At 40.1% G+C, this 27,093-nt stretch overlaps 2 protein-coding genes across 2 annotated transcripts; one reads left to right on the top strand and one right to left on the bottom strand.

Annotated features, from left to right (window-relative positions):
- Positions 1-925: 925 nt before the first annotated feature.
- LOC143318863 (protein CutA homolog) lies at positions 926-4,614 on the top strand. The gene is made up of 7 exons (XM_076727358.1): positions 926-976; positions 1,509-1,574; positions 1,676-1,824; positions 1,928-1,987; positions 2,230-2,275; positions 3,581-3,630; positions 4,121-4,614. Exons 2-7 carry the CDS (start codon positions 1,512-1,514, stop codon positions 4,218-4,220), a joined length of 468 nt encoding a protein of 155 aa, XP_076583473.1. The 5' UTR covers positions 926-976; positions 1,509-1,511; the 3' UTR covers positions 4,221-4,614.
- A 1,375-nt stretch (positions 4,615-5,989) lies between these two features.
- LOC143319509 (somatostatin receptor 3) lies at positions 5,990-16,669 on the bottom strand. The gene is made up of 3 exons (XM_076728557.1): positions 16,567-16,669; positions 7,538-8,379; positions 5,990-6,712 (listed from the first exon to the last, which is right to left on the bottom strand). Exons 2-3 carry the CDS (start codon positions 8,312-8,314, stop codon positions 5,990-5,992), a joined length of 1,500 nt encoding a protein of 499 aa, XP_076584672.1. The 5' UTR covers positions 8,315-8,379; positions 16,567-16,669.
- Between the last annotated feature and the right edge of the window lie 10,424 nt (positions 16,670-27,093).

The raw sequence follows: 27,093 nt of genomic DNA, 5'->3' as shown, positions 1-27,093 counted from the left end.
CTGATCATAAAGCATATTGTTCTCTTGTCTGCTGTACAGGAGCTGCCATCATATGGTTATCCAGTGCCACTGCGTGTTTAGTAATTCTTAATTATTATTGCCAATAACCCAGTGGAAAATCAGTGTGTGTGCATGTTACATGCATTAGATGACCTGCACACAGTTGCTGGTATCAGTTTCATACCGCTTTGTTTATTGCAGAGCCTTGCGGAGAAAATAAGGAAGTGTTTACAAGGATTTTCATCAATTGTCCCATACATTATTCAATGAATGATAACCATATCTTTCATGAAAGAGACATCCAGCATCATTTCTGCACACAAAAATGATGCTTGCTCCATTTGTGTGTATAGAATTAAAAATGTAGCATTGGCCGGGAATTTAACCCTGCCTTCCTACACTGAGCCGCCAATGCAGGGATGTTCTCAGAGGTCTGGGGGGCCCTCCACAGACCTACTGCTGTATTGCAATGAATTATAATTTTGGTTGGATTGCTTCGCACTTTGCTACCCTCTCATTGGATAGTCGTGAAAAGTAAAAATGACCAAAGTATCAAGATCAGGCCAGTTGGTGCTGATGTTTTTTTTTTTGTTTTTTTTTTTCCTCTGCAACCAAGCGCTCACAATATAGATTAACAACAGCCAAATGCTTATATTTTACCAAAGGAAACAATGAAAAGAAGAAACAGCGTGATCAACTCATGGTTTCTAAACCTGCACCTGTCTTCCTGTTTAAAATCAAAAAAACACCAATTATAATAAAAGACATGGTGTATGGATTAATACAAGCATGTGTATATATCTACTAAACTATATCAATGGGGACCCTGGGAGAATGAAAAGAATATAAAAGCGTTTTTGCTGAACACGACGATCGGTGACGTGTTAGCGCTCTGCTGATTTACGACAGTTTCATAAACATACAACCGTCACGCTTTACGGCACAGTGTGCAGCAGACCTAGGCAGAAGTCATACGGTAACAAAAGCTCATCTATAACAGAGTCTTTCCTTTTTTTCCTGTCATATTAACCAAATGATCTGACTTTTTAGGCAGTCTGTCTCACAGCCTTTAAGTCAGCACTGCTTTTGTTCCCGACTAACAACAAACGTTAAGTTACTGCTAGCGCTCACATGCTACTAGCTAAACAAACGCCGTCTGCATGGTACTATTAACATGAAACTGTGACTGTTTAGAAGTTCGAGCAAAGTCACATTTGCCTTATTCTTGTGGGTAAATTGCTGTCTACAGCGTGTTTATCGTATGAAATAATATCAAGAAAATGGCTAACTTTATGCATTCATACAGCACTGTGTATAGCAACAGCAGCGGATTCGTGAAATCCTGTTTTTCTGCTGCGCGTAGTTAACGTAACATTTCTTGTACGTCTGCTGTTTCAGCAAAGTTAAAGTGGAAATACTTGTAGTGCATTTTCTCACACTTTAAACGCGGCAGGAATGGTTGTGTGTATATGTTGGCTGGATAACCGTCTTGTCTTTGACCCCCTCAGGCTATGCGCATTGGACTGCCCCGTGCAGAGACACTGCAAGGTGGATCCTTGAAAGCTTTGACTGTGGTGAGTGTGCGTCTCCTAAATACACATGCATTTTGGTGCTTTTGTTGCCCTGTTATCCGCTGGGCTTCATCCTCTTCCTCCTCTGCCTCTTCACCTCCCAGACGGTGCTGCTGAGTGTGTTTATGTTCCAGCTGCTGAGGACTGTTGGACTGAGGGCGTTTTCCATGGCATCTGAGACGTACACGTCAGGCACACACTCTGCTGCCTTCGTCACTTGTCCTAACGACACGGTGGCTAAAGACTTGGCCAGGTGACACGGACAATGTCTGCTGAACTGGCTTATGGTGATGACCACCTCCGTTCTTTCATGGGTGCTCATTTGTGGCTTATCCCTTTTTCCCTCTGTCTCACAGGGGGATTGTGGAAAGGAAGCTCGCTGCATGCGTCAACATCATCCCAGCAATCAAATCTGTGTACGTATTGAGACGGCTGCTTTTCACTGTCATGCTAGGCTGACCGGTCCATGTTTTTCTGAACATGTACACTGTGTTCTTGCTTCAAGATGGGTCATAAATGAAGGGTTTTCCCAGATAGCACTTCAAATAATTGACTTTTGACTGTCCTTTAAAAATGTGCATTTTCAAAAACAAATAATTAAGGATGACCGCCTAAGATTTAATAGATGATTCTTTCTTATTTACTCTTGTTCCCCCAGATATGAATGGCAGGGTAAGATTGAAGAGGACAACGAAGTGCTGCTGGTGAGTGTTGACCGTGCAAGAAGTCACTCGAAATGCACCTAAATCCTGCTTCTACAACACGGGGTGAATTGCGATCACTGCTACTATTACTTCAAACATTGTCATTGCTACGGCTGCTCTCATGTACTTCCGTCATAGTCCTAACTGCTGCAGGTAGAATGACTGACAGAAGGAGCACTTAGACAGGGGCATTGTTATTAATGAAACACTGCTTTTTGACACTGGTAATTATCCACAACCTCGTTGCAACTTCTTCAGAATAGTTTGAATAAAAACTATGGTTGTATTTTTCTGTAAATTTAATTGACATAGAATTCAATCAAAATAATAAAAGAATGAGATGAAGTCTGAATGTTTTAGTCTGTTTATGACCAATGAGCTGTACCCACCAAAAACGGGACTAATTGCTACTATAATGTAACAGCTAAGCTAATAGTTATTGAGCTTCGTGGATTCTAACAGGAGAGGACACGACATGTAAACAGAATGGTGTAAAATAAGATTAGCTGTCAGCGGAGAACCTGGCATGTCTCCTGCTTTATTTAATCACTGCTTGAATGAGTCAGCACACAGTCTCAGCTGCGAACTGGGTGGTAGCGGTACGTGGCTTCTACACACTGAGTATCATGAAACTTGGAAATGATTTGAAGGTTTTCTTTTGAAGAAGTCCTGAATGTACCTGCAGAGGCAGAAAGAAATGGCTGCACTGCTCTCTGTGGGCTCTAACTTTCCACAGTGGCGAATTTATGACAAGGCCACAATCAGTGATTCCCGGACGGGTTATTTACCTTTGGCAACATCAAATGTGTTGATGTAAGAAAAGTATAGATCCATGGTCCCTAATTTCAAAGCCCCTCATGGCTCTTGTCCACTTTGACTTCATCACAAAATCTGGTGGCTGGAGCCAAATTTCACAATCAGACTACACAACATTTATGTTTTTTGTGAATTGCGATGGTCACTACGTCAGATTGGGTCATTATCGTGCCTAAAATCCCTTACAGACATGTCAGACTACATGTTGAACCATGACCGGTGTTAGCTTGTACTGTTTCATTGCCTGCTCACTCACAAAGGTGATTGAGCAGGAGGGAGGGAGTAGAGACAGACATCCAGGAAAGTCTAAAAACGTGAGCATTTCATAGACTTTGTCATATGGATGAGAGACGGCAAAGAATTCAAGGCATCTTAGACATAGATAATTTGTTGTTCAACGTTAAAAAAATTTGCACAGTTCAAATTGTTCAGTCTCAGTTGTGTCTGATGAAGTTGGCTGAACTGACCCAGTGTCTCCTTCCTGTGCAGATGATTAAAACAAGAAGCGCCAAGGTGCCTGCTCTTGCTGAATATGTCCGGTAAGTTTATTTTTAAAGGGACAGCTCACCTCAGAGGTCATGACCCGGTTACTCGAGACAATCTTCAGACCTTGTTGTGAACAGCTTCATGTGGGAACTATTTTCTGCTACCGAACTACACCCGCCAACCGCATCACTGCCGTGCAGCTCAGTTGGGGAGGACGCCATTAATGTTTACATCCCGCTGTCACGAGCACTGATATGTCCAGAACTCAGCAACTCACACCAAAACAATATAGATGGATAAATAGCAGTACAGGTAAGAGGGAACGTAAATGTGATTTCGGGGTGAACTGTCCCTTTAAACTCCAGCACAGAAAACGCCTCGCTCCAACCTAACTCTCACAGGAACACTGTGTTGATCATTAGCTCCATTACCTGCCATGACTCATGCAGTCAGTAGAGTATGGCTTTAATTACTGCTCTTTCTATGTACTGCGTGTCTCTCTGTGCACTCAGTAGACTCCTAACTGCTCACTGTCCTCTCCAGCTCGAACCATCCGTACGAGGTGGCCGAGGTCATCAGCCTGCCTATTGACCAGGGCAACCCGCCCTACCTCAAGTGGATAGGAGACATAGTTCCTGAGTGAGGATGGATGGACGGATGAGTGGATCTGTTGATTAATGGATATAAAAATGAATCTGAGAACATGTGAAATTCCACTCACCATTTCCCTCAAAGCAGCATCAAATACGGAGACACACTCGAGAAACTGTCCGAATCTGTAATGTTATTACCAGCTGCATAACACCAAGACATACAAGACAAGACAAAGTGTCTTTCTGTTGCTGTGTTGCAGCCATCGTTTTGAGTCTTTCCCTAGTATTTTAACCACTAGAGGGCAGTGTTGGTTTTTCATTTTCAAAGTGAACCGTATGCAGAATAAACTGCCACTAAAATGTTTGAAGTTGACAGATGTTAAGTACCTGATTTTGATTGTAGAAGAAGAAATTTGGAATAAAGCGGAGCATTATTTTTTATTTTATTTTGAGTCTTTTTTGGGGAACGACATACAACAGAGTTGAGGACATAATGACAAACATGTCAAGAACATATTACACACTGTATATCTGTACACACTATGTGCAGTACTTCCAATGACATGATTGCATATAACACCAATTAAAGGACAAAAATATTTACATACAAATATCACCTGTAAACATTTATTTAGCCGTGGCTTTAGTACTTTACCTTAACACAACATCTTAATCAAACATTGCTGCTTGTGGTCAGAGATGACAAACTGAGAGAAAAAAAAAAAAAAGCAGTTATGTGGCAAGTTAGCTTTGTAATAATCTGCCAAACTGAAATCTCTAATAAGACTTGAAATATAGTTTACAAGACACTACAAAACACACCTTTCATTTGTCAACCACCATAAAACCTCAAACGACACTTAACAGGGATGTTCAAAGGTGACAAAAGTTTTTTCTCATGCTATCACAAATTTTAAGTTTAATACTGTCTTCTACATGTTTCCTACACAGTTTAAGAGGATTTAATAAGTAAATACAAACAATCTTCTGCACAAGGTGTGCAGCTTTCTCACCCACATGTTTCAGATTTGATGCAAAATCATATCTGAAAGCAGACATACTGAAACAGTCACCTCCCTGAATCCACTTTCATATGACTAACACTGAAACGAGACTTTAAACCTGCTTCTTCTTGAAACCTCCTGTGTACCTATCCAGAAAGTAGAAGTCTGATTGTTATTGCACATCTTGGCTGAAGCAGTTTGTTGTCAGGTCACCTTAAAGGGAGAAAATAAATCACTTGGTTGCGTTGAAGAAATCCAGAGTTATCTACGTCCATCTCCCCGTGTGCTCAGGCAAGCACAGAGTGGCTGTTGTTACACAAAAAGCACTAAACAACAGACCGAGATGTGTTTTTGAAACAGACCAATTTACATTTGTGGGCTGTTTTCAAGAGCCACAGCAGGAAAAGTAAAAGTAAACATAATTGACATTTTTCATTTCACAATGGCTCATTAGTTGTGTTGTCTCCCCCCGGGATATGATTCATACAGCGCATTAGCCATTTTCAGAACATGGTGTTTCTGATCATTATTTTAAATGTGAAAAGGTCGTCAACGTGACAACAATGAATACATCTAGAAAAAATATGGTGAACATGAACTGCTTTTATATTTTGAAAAAGTTGCAAAAAAACAATTGCATCATGCAGAGTTTTTCCACCAAGAAAAAAGATCTGACCTCCACGATTGGCACATCTAACACTGAGCCTATGATCTGTTGTCTGCAGTTGTTCGTAACATTTAGAGCCGTTCACACATCTGTGAGAAATACTTTATGTGGTATGTATCAAAATCCAGTGAAAACACGTCGACATCTGTTACAGATAGCTGATTTCGAGTACAGAGTTTTTGTCTGGGAGTTCTTTAGGCTTGGATCTGCTGTTTCTGCTTTTACTGGCCTTAGAGGACACTGCCTCAGGAGAACCAGAGCCTGGACCTTTCCCAGCCAGTTCTCCATTTCTGGCACTGCAGCCAGAGTGCTCCACCTCAGGCTTACCCCTCTGCACCACCTGTGTCCTTGAGCCCTCTGTTACTCCACCGTGGCTTCCATTTTGTGACACTTTGCACATTTCACTCATCTGTATGTCTCCTCCCGGTGCATTGATTTCCTCCTCTTCCTTTTCACTGGAGTCTTTCTTCTGCACATTTATGACGTCTTCACTTTTTTGTACTTGGAGCACAATGCCGCCCCACTCCTCTGTCGGCCGCTGAACTTCAGTGCCGGCCCTGTCGTTGTTCTTCACCCTGCATGCAGCCCCACACAACGCCTTCCTGAAGCCTCTCTTGAAGTTGTCAGACAGAAATCCGTACAGTATGGGGTTGGCACAGCTGTTCGCATATGACAGCACAACAACAAAAAAGTAGAGCCCTCTGAAGTCCCCAGGCAGGACCATCAGGAGGTTGATGATATTCAGAGCATAGAATGGTAGCCAGCAAAGGACAAACACTGCCACCACGACCACCACCATCCTGGTGATTTTACGTTCTGACTTCCTGCGCCGAGAGGACGTTGCCTGCGCCCGTTTTCCAACACTGCGCACCTTTGAAAGAGAAGGTAAAGAGCTTTTAGCTGGCTTAATTACACACACATGTAAAGGGTCAGCTCACCCTAGGGGAAAAATATGCTTTGGACCTTTAAATATCAGTAGGAGTTGTAGATCAATGCATTTTTTTTTTGGATACATTGTTATTGAGAGCATCAGTGCCACTTTGTACTGTAAAAAATGAAAGGATATTTCTGAAAGTAATAAAAGGAATGTAGCCCTTTTTGTGTCGCTGTATATATTGTGGTAGATAATTTCTCTCTGTTTTTCCACATAATCATAACAGATTACCTCTGGCACAGTGTGCCTCTCCATTATTTCGGTGCAAATATTGCTTCACTGCAAGTGCCCTCCAACACCATTTGTCATATCAACAGAGAACAGGCCAGTTATGAAGGATATTAGTGTGAACCAGAGGGCAGAGTGATGAGAGCTGCTTCTCTGCACCACAGCTTTATTTGAAGGGATGTCTTTGTGAATGTATAAAAACTATATATAACCAACAATATCTTACAAATTATATCATACAACCCTGATTTTGGAAGTTAAAGTACAATTTATTTTCCCCAGAAGTGAAGTTAATGACAACTCCTGAGGTGCATTTCAGCAAGAAGCATCCAGTCATCAAAGTTAAAAGTCTGTAACATGCACTGCTACTGGCTGGAAGAAGCTAAAGATTACTGTGGAGAAAACTGAAAATTCACTGAGTCCTTTCTATGTTCAGAAACACTGAGGAAAACCCTTAAAGAAAAATTGGGAAAACAGACTGATGGGAAAAAACTGTCTCAGCAAAACATATCTGTGATCTTGTAAATGCCGTACCTTGACGACAATCAGCAGGTAGCACAAGCAGATGACCAGCAGGGGGCAGAAGAAGCCCACGGTGCACGTGTACACAATAAAAGATGTCTTCCACACCTCTGCCGGCTCAGGCCACACAATGCTGCAGTTCCCATCATCCTTCAGCACATCAGCGAACACCACCACCGGCAGCACCACCACGAAGGACCCTGCCCAAACTGTGGCACTGATGGCCTTGGCCACACGGGGCCGCCGCCACCAGAACGAGCGGATGGGGTGCACCACGGCCAGGTAGCGGTCCACTGACATCACAGTCAGGCAGAAGATGCTGGTAAACTGGTTGATGGCGTCCACTGTCATGACCACACGGCACATTAGCGAGCCAAAGGGCCAAGAGAGCAGAGCGTTCTGAACCGCCAGGAAGGGCAGGCCCAGCATGAAGAGCTCGTCTGCGATAGCTAAGTTGAGGATGTAGATGTTGGTGACTGACTCATTCTTGGTGTAGTTGACAATGACGTGGATGACCAGAGTGTTGCCCACAAGGCCAACAACACACACTATCCCATAGATGAGCGGGATGAAGATCCCAGTCAAGCCAGGAAGGGACTGAGGTTCGGGTTTGGTGCAGTTCTGGCAGGTGCTGTTTAAGAGGACAGAGACGTCAGTCGGGGTGAAGTCGAGAAGCGGATCAGAGGGACTGGACAGGAGCTGGAAATTGGAGTAGGGGGGAATGGAGCTGTTGCTCCAGGTTGCTATAGGCGCTTTCTGAGGCAGCTGGGTGGCCTGGATGAGCTCCATGGAGGCGTTAAGGAGTACGAGGCAACAGACGTCGATAAGATCCCATCAGTGGCAGGTTGATGGGCCTGCAAGGCAAAGCAAAGTCAATGCATGCATTCGCTTTAATACCAAGAGTTAGATGAGGAGATTGATATGACTCTTATATCTGTCCATTGAGAAGGGGGCTGCCTGTATGCTAAAGACTGAAACTGAGGGAAACAAGTCTAAACCTTAATCATGGCTGCACGTTTTCCACATCATTTTCTGTCATCTCTCTCCTTTGGACAGAGCCAGACTGGCCGTTTTTCTGCTTTCATTTTGAGCTAAGCTAACCATCTCCTGGCTCCACACTTGACACACAGAGTGGTGTACATCTTACAGTATCTAACTTTCTATCAGGGTATGTTTGCAGAAGTTTCAAAAGTTTGGTCCGACCTCAGACCAGCGGCTTGTAGAATACTAAACTACTAATCAACATAACAACCCTCCTTCCGTCACAACAAAAACAAGTCTGCATCAAAGCAAAAACATAATGTATTTAGTTTTATTAATGCAAGACTTGTTTATGAAGACATCCTGGCTCCTTAATAACGACCATGCCGCACACAGGCACACTCTCATCCCTCACAGCGAAGATGAATAATTGGTGCTCTGTTAGGAACAAAATGCACTGACCCATGGAGAAAGAAATAACAGAGGCATGCCCTCCACAGCCTTGACTTAAACGCATTAATGCTGATGATGGTGAGAAGAGGGGAAAAGGGAGGAAGAATAATTAACAGTGCGACTGGATACAGGCAGAAATTAAGAGGGATAAAATGAAGGCAGAGATAGTAACTACATCAACAAACAGTGGTTTTTATTTCTTCTCTTTGTAAAGGATAGGTTTTAAAATAGCAACAGATATAAATGGAACGAACACAAATAGAATAAGAACATATTTGATTTTCTTGGTTTCATTTCAGAGTAAATGTCAGCTGAGATCCTCTCTGTTCAGAGACATGTTGAAATCCACGCACACATGAATCTGCCTCATTTCTCCTGTGAAATATATACACGCTCATATAGTCCAGTAAATATACTATTCATTAAGAATTCACTAAGATGGGGGTGTTTGTGAGCTTTTAAAACGAGATGTTAATTTAGTCACACAGCACAATGTTTTGTTTTTTTTTGTTTTTACAGAAGTAGTAGAGTGAAGGCGGTTTTGCGAGCACGTTAAAAATCATGCCATATTCACACTTAAACCCACCTCTGTGTCAAAACTACCCACCACTCTGTGTACATTATGTAATCCAATCCAGACCCGGAAAATTAACTTAAAAGATTGATGGAATTTTGCACAGCAGATGAAAGAAGTAATCCTTTTATTCAAGTGTCATACATTTAAAGGTGCCCAGCCCACATGGGCTCGCATGACATGGATATCAAAGGAAACTCTCAAAAAGGTTCACAACCTTATTATGAATTACATATGACTCCTTGGATCATATTTTCTGGGTAAATATTATTCTAATCCAGCCTTTTGACAAGTGAAATAACATGTGGGATGTTAGCCTTATGAGAATATGACTGATATATAGTATGTTATTAATAAGATTAGTGAATGTCCAGTAATTTCATTCCATTTTGAGTCCATCTGATGCATTGAAACTGCATGGAAATTATGTATATGTTTGCTCACTAAGACTACAGTCATAATTAAAGTATAGGTACATTCTTTTTCGGCAATCACATTCATAGAAAATAAGCCGAATTGAAAACTATATGTTACAACAACATATGGCTGAGCTTAGAAAACACAGAAAAAAGCATTAAATCCTCATTTATAGCAGATTAAATATGCATGAGCAAAGGAACATATTGAGGCACAAGATACATCTAAAAATGCAGATCAAGCTGTGGATTTCTGTGGATCATAAATTAGACCAATGCCAGCCAAGAGGCAAGCGATTTAGGTTTATCCCTTAAAGACCTGCATCCCTGCACCAGCTGATATAAGATAAGACAAGATAAGATAAGATAAGATAAGATAAGATAAGATAAGATAAGATAAGATAAGATGTTATTAATCCTCGGTAAATTAAGTCATCACAGCCAGCAAGTACTAAATAGGCAAAAACAGGAGGGAGGATACATGATAAATACATGAACTGTGTATATGTACATTATGTACAGGTTATAAAAATACTGTTGCCAATATAGAGTGTCTCCTTACAGTGTTTCTAAGGAGAAAATTAACACTTTGAATTGTTACATGAACACAGAGACAGAACTGTGTGCAACACATTTCCATCTTTTTCTAAATTGCTCGTGATTACAGGTACATGAGGGCTTTTTCTAAAAATCCGAGTACAAAAAATGCACATATAGTCACTTAATGTCCTACTGAAGACAAGCACTGCCTTACACATCAGACAGTTCACATAATCTCTCTCTCTCTCTCTCTCTCTCTCTCTCACACACACACACACACACACACACACTCACGCTTCCTGATCAGCCCGATTTCCAGGTTGTGCAGCACACCCTGCCATTCTAATCTCGAATGTGCACAATAAGAGCAGACAGACAATATGTCTTCCCAGAAGCCATCACCTCTTTTGTTTGCCATTCTGCTGTCAGCACTAAGAAAACCTTCCTGGGAAACGTTGCCGTGGTGACCAAGAGGTCAAGACAAGGCCCACAAGGCCCAATACAGAGCAAAAGAAAGAGACAAACGAGTCAAAATGAATGCTGACTGAAGAGCTGGTGGTCTTCACATTCACAAACAAAGGCAACAATGATATGTATGGAGCACTGTGTGCGAGTGTGTGTCTGTGTGACATGCATCGGCGCATGTGTGTATGCACACGGTTTCCTTTGTGTATCTGCTGAGTGCACATACTGTAGGTCTAGACTTAGCAGTGAAACTTTGATGTCACTGGGTTCATACAACCCCAAATCCAAAAAAGTTGGGCCGCTGTCTGAAACATAAAGAAAAACAGAATGCAATCATTTGCATACAAACTGTGTTTACAAACAACAGTTTCACAAAGTGTTCCTGAGCTCATGCAGTAACATCCTTTATACATGTGTTCACAAAGTGGTGAACCTCGCTCCATCCTCGCTTGTGAACGACTGAGCCTTTCCAGGATGCCCCTTTCACACCCAATCATGATACTCTCACCTGTCACCAATCAACCTGTTTACCTGTGGAATGTACCAAACAGGTGTTTTTGGAGCATTCCACATCTTTCCCAGTCTTTAGTTGCTCCTGTCCCAACTTGTTTGACAGGCTATGTGATGAAATGTAATTCCAAAGTGAACATGCAGATACATCATCATCAGTCTGCTCTAAGGTGTGTTTTAGCCTTCTTCTCTTTTAGTTTGTCCTCTGTGGGGTGATTATCACATTCACTGAAACACTTGGGTCATTAGCGCGCTTGGCTGTGATAAAGGAAGTCATTAAAGTCATTGAGTCACCTGAGGCCAAATGTGAACAAGAGTCATTAAGGCTGCCACATGAGGCCAACTGTGAATTGCTCTTAAATCTCTTAAAATTCTAGGATTGCAGCTTCGTTGCTGTAAATATTATCTGCTTTCTTGACTCCTCTGTGACACTAATAACATTCGAGGACATCATCTTAGGCCATTTTCTGGCATTTCACAGACCAAACAATGAACTGATTAATCGAGAAAATAATCAACATATTAATCAACAATGAAAGGTTGTATCCAAAAAAGTCAAGTAAATCTGTCTTGTGTTTATAGGTTTAACTTGTGGAACAGACTCAGAGGGAGGCTTTAAACTCATGATTATGAAGTTAATCTTAAGTCGTAATGTGTTCCTGCAATCCTGTGTTCCTGGCAGACAGAAGGACGTTTTTCCTCACTGATCAGCGTGACTGATAACATTATTGATCATCAGGTTGTTAGTACATGCAGCAACAGTACAGCATCTCTCCTACAGTAGACCTGGCGTCTCATTACCCAATTTGCCAAATCCCTGTATGACTCACACTGTGAGAGCAGCAGTGGAAATATCAAACATGTTTGGAGGTGACTTCAGACTGGATTGAAGGAGTGGGATGGTAATTATCCAGGGTGTTGTGACCTTCTCACAGCGCAAACAACCAAACACCTTAATGATATTAATGTTGCGCTGTCTCCCTCTAGTTTTTATACATTTCAGTTTTTAGACTTGTTTGTAGCCAATTCATCTCAGATCTGTGGAATGATGGGGAGGTGGGACCTCCTTCTCAACTGTGTGTATTATTACGTCACATGTTTTAGAAATTAGTTAGTTCTTTGAGCAGTGGTGGAAAGTAACTAAATACTTGCCCTTGAGTATTTCCATTTTGGGTGACTATGTTACATTTATTTGACAGATAATGTTACCAGTTAATATAGAAACATATTACTGATGTATAAAGTGTAACACACTGTTAAAAAAACTACGTTTTGCTGATAATATTTTAAGAAACATTTTGAGCATAGAGCTGCTCTGACATCAGTTTCCACACTGCTACAACTGTAAGTAAGTAGTACTGTTATATTGACATGAAGTTGACTCTGTGTGGATGAGAGGCGTCTTCATGACTACATGGTTCACACTGCGGGTGAAAGCCTGCTCCCTCCTGACTGAAAACTCTATTGACACCTGTGTAATAACCTCCTAATTATTTAAGCCACAGCTTAATACAAACAACATGCTGCTGTGACTGAGAGACGACAAGATCACCGTTAAAATAAACGCCTGTGTGGAAAATATTTATGCTGATTGCTCCAATAGCCAGTCACTATTATTACCTTCAGTAAGTGCATGTTAGGCCATTTGCATTGTTTCTTTTACACTCTGTCTGGTTTGTAATTAAAACATGCTCCTGTTTGGAGACCTTTCCTGAAATTGGCAAGGAATTTGCATAACAGCTTGTAGCAGTTAAGTACTTTTCCACCCTCATTGTTAATTTCACTGAGCTGCCATTAATACTGAGCCTGGAGGACTTCACATAATAGAGGTCTTTCCACCTTTACTTCACGTTTTACACAGTGAATGCACTAACACACACATGCATGCATGCATGCATACATATATTGCTTGAGCATTTAAGTCTAAAACACACTCCTGCATCTGTGAATATGCATCAATATATGCGCTCAAATGCTGCTGCAGTCTGCCAATAAAATGAGAAAAAAGAGTTATGGTTGCACTAAGAGGTAATATTGCTTTTTTCAGACCAGGACGTACAGGAAATTAATGTGAACAAAATGAGTTTTCAACCTCGGAAAATGAATCAGATAAACAAAAATCCATCATGAAATAAACTCTAAAGTGGAACTAATGGCTTTGGAAATGATTAATCCATCACATACTTTCAGTTGGTCTGTCAGTTTTTTGGTCCACCATGTTGGTCCAAACTGAAACATCTTTACAACTGTCACGTGAATTTTGTGCAGACATTCATGGTGCCAAGAAATAGAATTCCACTGACTGTGGTGATACCCTGGTTTTTCATATAGCGCCACCATGAGGTTAATGTTTGCAGCTCAAAGTGAAATATCTTCACATCTATTACATGGATTTCCATGAAAGTTCCTACAGATTTTCGAGGTGACCAGCAGATAAATCCTTAAGACGCTGGTGGTCCTCTGACTTCAGCTCTAGCACCACAAGCAGGACAAAGTTTTCACTTATCTTGTGAAACATCTCAACATTTACTAAACTGGCACAAAATCAGACATCCACAGTTCCCAGAGGATGAATCCTATTGACTCTGGAGAGTTTTCCACTGGTGCCACCATGAGCATTTTGGGGGATTATTGTAAAAAACCTTAAAAAATATTGGGTTGATTTTGGTTAATTCGTGTCCCCATCAGGATAAACTCCTATAACTTTAGTGACTTCTTAGCGTATAAAAGTGAAAATTTCTTTTGTCCCTTTGTGCAATGCTGTGGTTTATGACCAAATATCTGCACAACTAATGACACTCCTATCAGCCTCAGCTGTTCTCTGTGTTTAACGCTAACTAGCAAATTGATGGCAGCCCACCGCTCCTGGTCTGCCGCGGAGGAAGGACGACCAGGATGGGTTAAAGGCGGAAGTCAAATTTCACCAGTGCATGGCGTGTGTGGGCATGATATGGGCATGTATCTGTGTGACAAATAAAGGGGATTGTCCCTCTGATTCTTCTTCTATCATTGTGAGTATGTTAGCATGTAGATATTTGGCACATTTGGCTCAAGTACAGCCACAGAGAGCTGCTAGCATGGCTGAGGACTGTTAGTCTTGTTAAACGGGGATTTGTTAGGAAGTGGTACCTGCTGTATCATTATTCTAGCAATGTATAAATAACAGTTTTAAATTGCTGTACAAAAAAGAAAGTATGTAAAACATACGGCAGGAAAGTGGAAAATTCTAATCAAAGTAAATGTGTAAATTTAAAAAAAAAAATTGTCCCATTTTGATTTTGAAAAAGTTATGACATCAATAGATCCGTAACATCACAGCATGTAGCCTGCATCCCTTTACAAACACACAGAAATGGCACCATGCACACACACACACACACACACACACACACACACACACACACACACACGCACACAGGGCTCTTCCTTCAACAGAACATCAGTCAGCATTTTGTCCCAGAGACGATGCCCTTTTCAGGAAGACAGTGGACTAATTATGTGTGTGTACTGATAACTTAGCTGACAGATGATTGACAACAATGTTTTTCCTTTTTTTTTTTTTTTTTCAGAGGATTCCACTTTAGAACAAGACACTCTAAGTGGAAGAGAGATACACCATCAGCTAACTGGCGATCCATCTGTCTTATTTCTCACGGGAGTCTTCTTCCTCGGCTACTGTTCAATTAACGGATTTGCCGGGTTGGATCAGGTCTACATCCCCGCCACGTCCCTGCCTCCTCACTTTTCATTACAAGGACTGACAAGAGCTCACAGATTAGCCTGAGTTGGATCAATACTCCGACAAGCTCGCCATGCACATGCAGGCCTGCAAACACAAACAGACTCACATACGTTTTTTTAATGTTCTTAGCTTCTTCAAAACCATGCATATGCATACACACGAGGATAAACATATAGAGGTGTGTTTGCACTCACATTCAGATCCTTTTGCCCTGAGTGAAGGATTAAAGAAAAAAAAAACACTTTGCAGCACCCACAGAGAACATTAAAAGTTGATTTTTAGGAAGGTAAAATATGTTTGTCTGTGTTTGAGTGTATTTATGTTGTGTTGTCGCAGCTCTGATAAACACAGTGTTAGCTACAATTACCTCCTCTTCCCACACAGCGTGAGGCACACATGTAGTCCAAACAAATGCATGTAATTACAGGTTAAATTGGCCAGATGAACAGAATAGAATAAAAAGCCTTAAAAGCTACATCAGAGTGGATGTTGACCAATTAAATAAAAAGCTCAGACAGAGACACACGGGTCATGAATAGGTGCACAGTGACAAAAAAGAAGAGAAAAATGAATATTTTGGATAAATTTGCTCAGGAGCTTTTACATTAGACATTGTTCAAAAGGTCTTCTCATAAGTTTACAACCATTTTTCCTCTCCCCTCTCCTTTTTGTTTGCTCTCTTTTCCTCTCATCACCTTCCTCATCTTTCTTATGTCACCTCCTCTCAACTGGTCTCTCCACACTCATCTCCTCCTATTCCTGAATGTGCACGTGCTTATCTCTCTCTCTCTCTCTCTCTCTCTCTCTCTCTCTCTCTCTCTCTCTGTGTGTGTGTGTGTGTGTGTGTGTGTGTGTGTAAAAACGTATCCTACCAATATAGAATAAGAATAAGACCTGACATATGATGTTTAAATACAAATGAGGGCAATATCATAGTAAGATATGCACAGAAGTAAATACTTCAAGTATCTGCTGGATGTCCACAAATTATAAAAGTGAAACAAAGACCCTTGTGTAGAGTTACACTGAGACAGATGTAAATTGACATTTGGATACACCGCCGGAGTTCGCCGAAGTTTCGTTTATTAAAATATGCTGTACTATCAAACCATGAAGACAATAAAAAAAACTCAGGGTTTGTGAATTTATGGCCATTTATTGTCTCACCTGAGCTCCTCTGTTCCGATAAGCAAACGGCAACAGGAAACATTTTCCTAACTGACTGACATCAACTGATTAAAAACCTCGTGTTTAATCTTCAGTGGACAGTTAGACAGTGAAACATGGAAATAATCTGAGCGCTGAAACCACGACAGAACCAGCGATCACGTTTCCAAAGACGAGAGAAAGAGAAACTCACCACAGTCCACCTCCCAGTCAGTCTTTGGTGATTTTGTACCGGAGCCGCATCCTTAGAGTCCAGATGAGGTTAAATTCATCTTCATTCGACTTGTGAACTGTCGCGTTTCAGAGCTCCGACTGAGACCACAGAGATGTGAGCGCAGCCTCTACCCTGCCAGCCCGCTGCGCCCTGCGCGCGCGCACACACACACACACGCGCGCATGCAATTATAATATCAGTGTTATCTATTAATGAGTTAATAAAAGCAATGATCATAGGTATATCACTGCATTAGTTTATAGATCCCTTTTCCAGCGATGCTTAAGTTCTAATTTCTAACATCTGAGCTGAGTTCTTCGTCTGAAGGAGCCCACGTTAACCTTTCATCCTCTGTGGCTCACCGGCGTTCATTAAAGGTTCATTATATTTCATTCACTTATTGTTGAATGTCCTGTGTCATATCAAATAAATAGTGCCTCCATTCAAAAAATAAATAAACAATGAAATTACATATGCAGGGGTTAGAAGAAAATACCATAAATCCTTCACAAAAAGGCAAAAAGGGGCTGACACATATTTATCAGCCCCTTACAGTATGTACGAAACGTAATCCTCTTTAAACGAGAAAAAAAGAGTGAAGGTGTGAAAAAAGTGGACTAAAGAAGGTGTTCAAACAGCAGGAGGATGATCCTGACGAGGTCCTGGTGATGTTTCTGGCATAAAGCTGAAGAAGTTTTGCAAAGGGGTGTGTGTGAGCTTCTTATAGGTCCAGTATGTAGGATTTACAAGTATCTGTTAACAGATGGAATAAAACATTCAGAATTATGATTTCATCTGTTTATGATCACCTGAAATTAAGAATCACTGTGTTTTCATTACTTTAGACTGAGTCCTTTATATGTACAAAGGGAGCGAGGCCTCTTCCACAGAGTCCACATGTTGCACCTCCATGTTTCTACAGACAAACCAAACACTGGCTCAGAAAGGACCTTTTACATTTTTCAGAAGTCCTGCACACCTAACAAAGCCTACAGCACAGGTATAGAGTCACTACTTTACTTAATTGCTTTAAATGAATTCCTTTCAATCAAAATATCAACTTGAGCCCAACTTCTGCTGATCTTTTCCTAATAAACTCAAATAATATCTGTGTTCATTTACTTGAATAAACTCTGATGTTGGCTTCTTTTTTGTCCATTGAATAAAATTCAGCATTTTTTTTTCTTTGTCATATTTTTGTTTTAATAGGCAAAAAGGGGCTGTCACATATTTGTCAGCCCCCTTACAGTATGTACGAAATGTAATCCTCTTTAAACGAGAAAAAAAGAGTGAAGGTGTGAAAAAAGTGGACTAAAGAAGGTGTTCAAACACAGAGTCTGTGTGTGTGCAGCCAGCTGTGTGTAAATGCACAGCCTGGAGTTTCCTTCCACCTTTCCTTTCCTCTCGTCTTTTCCTCTCCTCACGTCGCCTCCTTTCCTCTTCTCTCTTAAGTCCTGTCGTCTCTCCTTGTTTCCTCTCTCCTTTTCTTTTCCCTCTCTCTATACTCATCTGCTCTCTCTCCTCTCTCTGATCTTTCATTTCAGCGGTTCCCAACATTTTTGGCTCATCCACATAACAAATAAATATATACTTTAATAAATGTACTTACAGGCAGTAATGGAAGGAGTACTCTGATATTTCACTTGAGTAAAAATAGCAATACTGCAGACTACAAATACTCCTGCATTCAAAGCTTTTGGTAAAAGTTAAAATGTATTAGCATTAAAATATACTTAAAGTACCAAAAGTAAAAGTACTCATTGTGCCAGATAATACCAGTGTAAAAATACTCAAAACTTTTTATATTCATATTTGTGGATTATGATTATTTAAACATGAATGTGTAAGTATCACTAATGTTGCAGCTGATAAAGATAAAGCTCATTTAATTACTCACTACACTGCAAAGTGGATTAATCCTAAGACAAATATCATATCATATCAAAATGACATAAAATGGAAATACTCAAGAAAGTACAAGCACCTCAAAATTGTGCTTAGGCATAGTACTGGAGTAAACATACTGCACTGCATTCCACGAGCTGTGAGCAGTTCAACCTAAGAGGGATTTTTTTCTTGTCAGATTGTTTCATTTGAAGGATTTTTAGAGACTTGCAGAAAGTTAATGTCACCAGAATTTAACAGGACAAAAATTAAAATTAGGTGAAGGAAAAGTCAAACTCGAACTAATGTGTGCCCACCAGTACAGAACAATATCATGTGGAAATACAATTCATTAATATCCTACAGACAGTTACACACAGAATAGACTGCTTCATGTTTCTGTTTGATGACCACAAATTCTAAAAGTGAAACAAAGACCCTTGTGCATCACACTGAGACAGTGAGATGTAAAATGACATTTGAATACATTCACTGCCAGAGTTTAATTTATTAAAATATGATATACTATGAAATCATGAAGCCAATAAAAAAAACTCAGGCTTTGTGAGTTTATGACCGATTATTGCCTCACCTGACCTTCTCTGTTCTGATAAGCCAACGGCAAGAGGAACTATTTTACTAAGTGACTGACTCACCATTGTTTATTGAAGGTTCATTATATTCTATCCCCGTTGTGAAAAATGTATTTTCTAATGTTCTGCTTTAATATCAGATATTGTAAATACTCCTCTCCAATCAAATCAAATAAATAATAAAAGTACATAAACAGGAGTTTGAAAAAAAAAAATCCTACACAAAAAGGCAAAGAGGAGCTGTCGTGTATGTGCTAACCTGCTTACAGTTTGTGAACACTGTAAACTGAGTGTGTGTTTGTTCACTGAGAGTAGTGTGTCTGTGTGTGTTTGTGTTCAGTTCAGTCTCTGCCTAGAAACTACAGTTTTCTCCTCACCTCAACATTTATGAAGCAGACTGAAGAATGTTCAGATTAAGGGTGAATTTATTGCTGAAAACATTGTCAACTCACACAGATGAGTTGTTGTTGTTGCTGGTCCCCCACCACATGCAGCGGGTGAACTTTTGTGAGTTTACTTGACTTTCAGTCACAAAAATATTCACTTTTGCAAACAAGACCACGGACAAAAGCAAATTCTTCCTTTTGAAACATAAGATCTCTAAAATGTCAAGGGCATCAGATACAGAGCTCACCTGAGATGACTCAGCATGGTCAGACAGGAGCCCTGCTGGAACAGGCCATGAACTGCAGATGTTCAGTGATCCTGCACTCCAGCTGTTGGGGTGCAGCACCTCTGGCAGCTTCCATGAGATGAAAGTTGTGAAAGAAAGTGGCTTGATGCAGGAGGATGATCCTGACGAGGTCCTGGTGATGTTTCTGGTATAAAGCTGAAGAAGTTTTGCAAAGGGGTGCATGTGTGAGCTTCTTATAGGTCCAGTATGTAGGATTTAGAAGCATCCATTGGTAGAAATGGAATAAAACATTCAGAATTATGATTTCATCTGTGTATGACCACCTGAAAATAAGAATCACTGTGTTTTCATTACTTTAGACTGAGTCCTTTATATGTACAGAGGGAGCGAGGCCTCTTCCACAGAGTCCACATGTTGCCTCCATGTTTCTACAGACAAACCAAACACTGGCTCAGAAAGGACCTTTTGCGTTTTTCAGAAATCCTTCATAGTCAACAAAGGCCAACAGCACAGATACACAGTGACTCTGAATTGCTTTAGATAGATGGATACTATTCATCCCCAAGGAAAATTCATGATAAAATGATTAAATGAATTCGTTCAATCAAAATATCAACTAAAGCCCAACTTCTGCTGATCTTTTCCTCATAAACTCAAATAATATCTGTGTTCATTTACTTGAATAAACTCTGATGTTGGCTTCTTTTTTTGTCTATTGAATAAAATTCAGCAACAGTTTTTTTTTTCTTTATTGTATTTTTCTTGTCAGGGCTTGATAAGTGATCCGAAATTTGCATCCATGCAGACCTTTGGAGCCAATGGGCTTTGTGTTGATAAACCTCCACGAGGTGATTGGAGGCTCGACGGCCAACAGGACCGTGTGAACAGATTTAAAAAGGCTCCGCTGTTGCACCAGGAGGGCAGCCATTAGCAGAGATGGGTGGCATCACAGGTCTTCTCCTTTTGCTGTGGGTCGGTGAGTAGACAACTATTGCTCACACTTGTGCTGCTTATTCTAACCATTCGATGTGCTTCCTGACAGTATTTCTGTAAATAATGTATTTAAAAGTTATTTTATGATGAGTTAATCCCTCCCTGTTCATATGACCACAACCAGGCCTGAAAGGTGTTAAAACATCGACCAGTCTGAGTTTTAAAAAGAAGCAATAGGTCGACAATTTTAAAATCAATCCCAAAATGTAGGAATCCAATGCAATGACACTGTGACAGTGTGACAGGTGTGATGTGGTCTCTTCTTCTGATGCCCATTTAAATCCTGGCTGCTGAATTCAGATCAGCTGAAGTGGCCTCTGAAGGAGGCAGAAGTAATGTCTGACAGTGACAGTCACTTCACTGCTGTGTCTTTCAGCCATATTGGCTATCTCCTGTTTTATTTTTGACTTTTGCCTGTTTCTTTTCTAGAGAAGCCAGTTGAACGTTTTGGTAGGTGGCGTGATGCAGCTGTTAGTGATGAGGAGCAGATCCAGGTGTTGAGACAGCAGGTAGTGGATGGCAGTAAGAGCAGAGGTGTCAGGCCCTTCAGGCAGCCTTAAGCTGTACTATCTGCTGTTTGCCCTGCTGTCACAAATGTTGTTGCTATGTACAGTGTACTGTGTGCTTACTTCAAAGGTCCAGAAACTAGAGAGAGTGATGAGCTGTCACTAGACAACGACTATGGGTGCCACACCACCTCAGTAGCGTATGTAACACATGAAGCCCCAAGGAACCCAAGAAGAATGGTGTCAAAGAATGGTTTTGAAAGGTTTTTGATATGACCAGAAGCTGTAAAATTAGTACAGTTAGATAGCAGGGATGGAACCTGGATTCTGAGTGCGCCATGACATTCAGATCCATCCATCCAACTGTCATCTCCATCCGCTTAATGCTGAATGTCTGGACATATCTGCAGACAAATGTGAAGGATGGATCAAGCATACAAAATTCTTTCTCAGGTGTATTACAAGTGAGAACATAAGGTGTGATGTCTGCAATTTGTGGCCAAATGCAGAAAGCGGGGTTGACAAGCACTGTTGTATTTCTGCATATGCTGCTATCCTTGACAAGTATGTGTTAGTGAAGTATAGTTTTGTACTACATTACTGAATTTACTATAGTTTCATTATGTGAATTACAAAAAGCCTGCTGCATATTGAAGAATTTCTGATTTCAATAAAATTTAAAAAGATTTCTGAAATGACTAAATAGAACGGCAGTAGTAGTATATAATGTAAAGCTACCTTGTGTTAGTGTTGTTTTATGTCATTGTCTGATGAGCAACAAAGTATTGGGAGACAGATGTGTTCTGGCACAGAAGGTGATCTTGAGATGTGGATGAAGTGTTTTGGTTGCATGAGTGCGTGTTGGATGTGAGATGAACTGTTGTGCTGAACTTCATGTCAGGAAAGAAAACTGTGTGAAGAGTTTCGAAAAAATGAACTCAGTACAGAGAAAAATGTGTTACCAGTTCCATAAGTGAATGAATCAGTTGTTCTCTACAGCAGCCACTGTTCTAACTCACAGTCACCTGGTGGAGGACTTTCTCTTTCAGGTGTCACAGGGAGCACAGCGGTGGATCTGCAGAAGAGAATCACTGGAGGTCAAAAGTGTATCCGTCCTTACCACGTGATAATATATGATGATAAAGGTGAATTTGTGTGTGGTGGCTCTCTGATCAGTGACCGCTGGATTCTGACTGCAGCTCACTGTGAAGAACGGTGAGAAAGTGGCTGTTTTTAAAGACTAACTAATATATTTCTCACTCATGAAGTAACAATCAGTAATGGATTCATAAAGCATTCCATGAATGAAGATGGCATTGCTCACATTCATGTTCAAAAATTACATTCAAATCTGATGTATTTAGTGCAATTCAGTGATGTCCCTTTTTAATCTCTACTTATTTGTAGGCAAATGAGTGTAGTTATAGACTGGCATTCAGCTCCACCAACACCCATGAGAATCACAGAAAAACCTGTGATTTATAGAGACAGCAAGAAGAAACATGACATCATGCTACTGAAGCTCCCTCAGCAAGTTCGGCCTGCACGAAACGTAACTTTTCCTGACTGTAACAAAGCTCCACATATGTGAGTTGTGTTATGTGATTTTTTTCCCTTTTAATAAGTCTGAAAGCTCAACTCTTGAGGAACTCCAAATGAGAAGCTCTTGTTGTTTTGTTTTAAGTGGAAAGTTCTTTTTATGGTTAAATGAATTTCTCTTTGAGTTTTTTAATCATTTTTAACCTTTTATAAAAACAAACAAACAAACAAACAAACGAAATCCTGCAATTAATAACTGCTTCTTTTTATTCTTCTTCTTATTTTTCAGACCCGTTGCAGTTGAGATGGCAGGTCATGGAGCCACAAATGCACAGTGTAATAACGCTAAAGGTAAGATGAATCTTGAATGAATTATCTGTTTTTCACAGTGTTCTTATTTTGTTTGAATGTTTATAATAAAACGGACATATATTTACATTATATACATTTTTAGTTTGCTGTAAATGTTAGCTGATGATTAATCATATTTATGTATACACATAATAAAACATGAATCTACCAGTAGACTTTCTACTGAAGCTCTACTCAATTGACAAGTGCAGATGTTTTAATGCAGGAAATGTTTGTACTATCTTTATTAGTTTAATGAAGAAAATAGTTTAAAGATGCTGTTTGATTCTTAAACATTCCCCAAAGATGTTTGGATGCATTTCATAAAAGTATAAATAAGTATAAATCTAATCTATCTAATGGTCGGTCTAGCAGAGGGCTGTTCATTTGTTGGTTGTGTACAAGTTCAGTTAATTATGTAATAAGAATCTCTTTTTCTTTTCATCTGAAAGATTGGTTTACCCCAGACCTCCACTGTGCATTCATCACGACTCAAAAGTGCTCCTGGCAGGGAAACCTCAAACACCCAGTGGGACATCAACACATGTTCTGTGGCCAAACTTCTAGAGTGGATATCTGTTCTGTGAGTTGGCATGGCTTCTAACCTTTAATCTTTTCTACAGTAATTACAAGGTTTACTGCTTTAATACAAAGTAAATAAGTATTTAAATATATGCAGAAGTCTGTAACAAACAATGTATACATCTGTTTCACAGGGTGACTCTGGTGGAGGAGCGGTGTTGCCTGACAAAACTGGCCACACTGACACGATCTATGGTATCATCTCTTTTAATGGTAAACATGCACATGCTGCACCAGTTGGATTCATGGATGTCTGTGGATACATTCAGTGGATCAAAACTACTATCAGTGCATAGAGATGTCTGATGTGTGTTTAACTGAAACTACCTGTCATTTAACAGACATTTCACATTTATTCAGTAAACTGCTGAGTTTCTCTAAATTTGCAGATAATAAATTTACAATTGATTGGTTTATGTTAAATATTCGACTATGATTTGTAAAATCCTTCAAGACAAACAATAAATGTGGTTCTACAACGTGACTGCAGTTTGTTGCGTCTGGGTCGGGTCACAAATATTGGCCGATTCTTGCTGTTATAAATAAATATCTACACTTTTTATAAATCAAAATTGGCAGTAATACAAACATACATTTTCTCAGATATAAGTTCAGCTCATTTAAGCTGTAATTACACCGACATTATACAGTCAATGTATCGAGAAACCACAGAGGGATAAGTCAGCTCTTCTTTTAACAACACTGATAACAAACAATTATGAACCTTCTTTTACAAGGTTGTGTTACATCAAATAAAATATAGATGATTCACAATCAGGATTTAACACCTTGTTGATTTTATGGTTTTAATGTGACAGAAAAAAAGATACGTGAACATATTTCTGCACAATTTAAAGTTCCACTAAAAAATATCTTTAAACCTACAGTAGCCTAACAAGTGGGGCAACAGAAACAACAACACTGACAAATCATCACCTTTTGAGTGATTATGACAAACTGTTAGCAAGTTGCTGATTTACACAAACAGCACTGAATGAGCAACATTATCAGTTGTGTTTCTGGCCACCAGATGAATGTAAAAGTCCAATGTTCACTGTCCTGTTTGCTCTGTGAGGGTGAGAATAGGCTCTACAGCTGCTGAACGATGGAGAGGAGCTGCAGGTTCAGGTGATAATTATCTGTCCGGTCATAAAATCTCAGTATAACATCTTATTAAGACAAATAAGGGCAAAAAAGCTTGAAACAAGTGAAATGCTCTAAGAAACTTCCTGGTAACAAGATACATCATCTCAGACAAAACGTAAGCATATATTAACATAATTTAAGATATTTTATCTTACATATATTTTGCTTTTTGCAGTGTACAGGTGTCTCAGTAGAGCATAGTTTTATTTCAGTGTCATTTATCTAAAGCTGGTGTCACACCCAGCCCAGAGCTTACCTGCTGCCAACTCATCGTCGACCACAGCTCCCTCCCCAGCACCTGAGCAGCACACCTGCGATTCATCTGCAATAAAGTCAGTATATAAGGAACACTGTCCCGACAAAACGCATCCTACCAATATAGAATAAGACCTGACATATGATGTGGAAATATAAATGAGGACATTATCATACAGTAAGATATGCACAGAAATAAACACTTCTAGTATCTGTTAGATGACCACAAATTGTGTATTATGTGTGATAGTATGACAGTAATACAGGTGTGATGTGGTCTCTTCTTCCCATTAAATCCTGGCTGCTGAATTCAGATCAGTTGAAGGTGTGAAGTGGCCTCTGAAGGAGGCAGAAGTAATGTCTGACAGTGACAGACACTTCACTGTTGCGTCTTTCAGCCATATTGGATATTTGCTGTTTTATTTTTTTTATTTTTTTGAAGCTGTAAGTACAGCTAGATAGCAGGCATGGAACCTGGACTACTGATTGGGCCATGGATATTTTATCCATAAACTGTTACTCCATTAATGACTTCCAGTGAATTTCCTCTATCACAATATAAAATACAAAACATTCACTGTGATAGAGGATTTCATCAATTTTACCCACTTCTTCTTACAACTCCAATGCAATGATTTTATCTTTAATTTAATCCTGTTGCCAAATAAGAAGGCTGTACATGTTGGATGGCATGCAATGACACACAGCTAAAACACTTGTGTAATGTTAGAGAAAATCATTCCATCAATTCCTAGTGTTTCATTTCTCCCTTCACCCAATGTCATGTGTTGTCTGTTTTCACCTGTCTGTTCAGCTGGGTGTGTCTCTCAGCTCCACTGCCTCAGGTGCACACCTGATGCACACGACCATGATTAAGGCACAGGTTATAAGGGGAGAGCTCTCTCCTACTGGACTGTCCTGAGTATCTGGGGTTGTGTTCGTTCTTTCTGTGTGAGAACTTAGTTTTGCTATCTCCTCTCTTTGTGAGTTGTGCCAATGTTAGTTTGTTGTAGGACTGCCACTCATAGTGTGCTCTGTGTTGCCGTCTGCCTGCCTCGTCAACGTGTGCCTTGCCTCAGATACCTGATTCGTCGGAGCTCCCTTGTTTCTTTCCACTCACTTTCAAGTGCACTTTATTTTGTTCTCTTTTCGCCCCTTTTGAGTGTGCCTTGTGTTTGTTTAGTCCACTCCTTATGAGAGCTGTCACGACTGAACTAAGGCTTGAACCCAAATGCACGACTCAGGAGACAAGGCTTACTCAAACAATTTATTAAGGACAAAGTAGCAACAGAAAATCACTCTGAGGAAAATCACAAAATGCACTAAATAAGGAATCACTCACTATGGGGAAAAATCGAGAACATAAAACATTCAAACGAGGGAAGCGACTCAGGCTATGGCAATGCAAAGTATCAAAATAACCAAAGGCAAGACAATGACAAAGGCTAGACAAAGTATCAACGTAATACAAGACCTGAAAGGACAAGAAGCTTGGCATGGGGCTGGTGTGGTTCTCTGACATAACAAGACAAGACGAACTGGCACCGGACAAAGGGAGACAAAGACTATATACACGCACACACAAGGTAATGGGAAACAGGTGGAGATAATCAGGGCGGGGCAGACAATCAGAGACACACGAGGGAAGGGCAAGTTACCTGAAACAAGAGGAGAGAGGGATGTCAAAATAAAAGCCATGAGACAACATAGACACAAGACAAAAAGTAAACATAACTTAACATAATTTCCTGGTCATGACAAGAGCATTTTTTGTCGCACATCTCTTGTGGTTAATAAATTACTTTTGTTTTTCTAATTCCTTCTCTAGTCCACATCTTTGGGTCCTTAAATAATCATTCAGGTGTTCTGCCTAACAAATATGGTTAAAACCAAAGCTAACATTAATTGTTGGTCATTCATTACTGAACACCCACCCATCACTCTGACCCTTCATGGGTACATTGAAAATAATGTATGAACGTAATTCTGTTTACAATCTGGGCTGTTTTCAATTTAGGAATCA

Source organism: Chaetodon auriga, chromosome 4 (assembly GCF_051107435.1).
Source record: "Chaetodon auriga isolate fChaAug3 chromosome 4, fChaAug3.hap1, whole genome shotgun sequence".
NCBI classification, from domain to species: Eukaryota; Metazoa; Chordata; class Actinopteri; order Chaetodontiformes; family Chaetodontidae; genus Chaetodon; species Chaetodon auriga.
The sequence above is the reverse complement of the archived record's forward strand: the minus strand, read 5'-3'. Positions and strand labels throughout refer to the sequence as shown.

What these genes read in the sequence shown, in the direction of transcription:
- LOC143318863 (XM_076727358.1), top strand. Translation starts at nt 1,512, where the DNA reads ATGCGCATTGGACTGCCCCGTGCAGAGACACTGCAAGGTGGATCCTTG. An exon ending in CCTTGAAAGCTTTGACTGTG is followed by an intron (nt 1,575 to 1,675) that starts GTGAGTGTGCGT and finishes TTCACCTCCCAG; the next exon opens with ACGGTGCTGCTGAGTGTGTT. An exon ending in GCTCTTGCTGAATATGTCCG is followed by an intron (nt 3,631 to 4,120) that starts GTAAGTTTATTT and finishes TGTCCTCTCCAG; the next exon opens with CTCGAACCATCCGTACGAGG.
- LOC143319509 (XM_076728557.1), bottom strand. Translation starts at nt 8,314, where the DNA reads ATGGAGCTCATCCAGGCCACCCAGCTGCCTCAGAAAGCGCCTATAGCA. An exon ending in ACCTGCTGATTGTCGTCAAG is followed by an intron (nt 6,713 to 7,537) that starts GTACGGCATTTA and finishes TCTCTTTCAAAG; the next exon opens with GTGCGCAGTGTTGGAAAACG.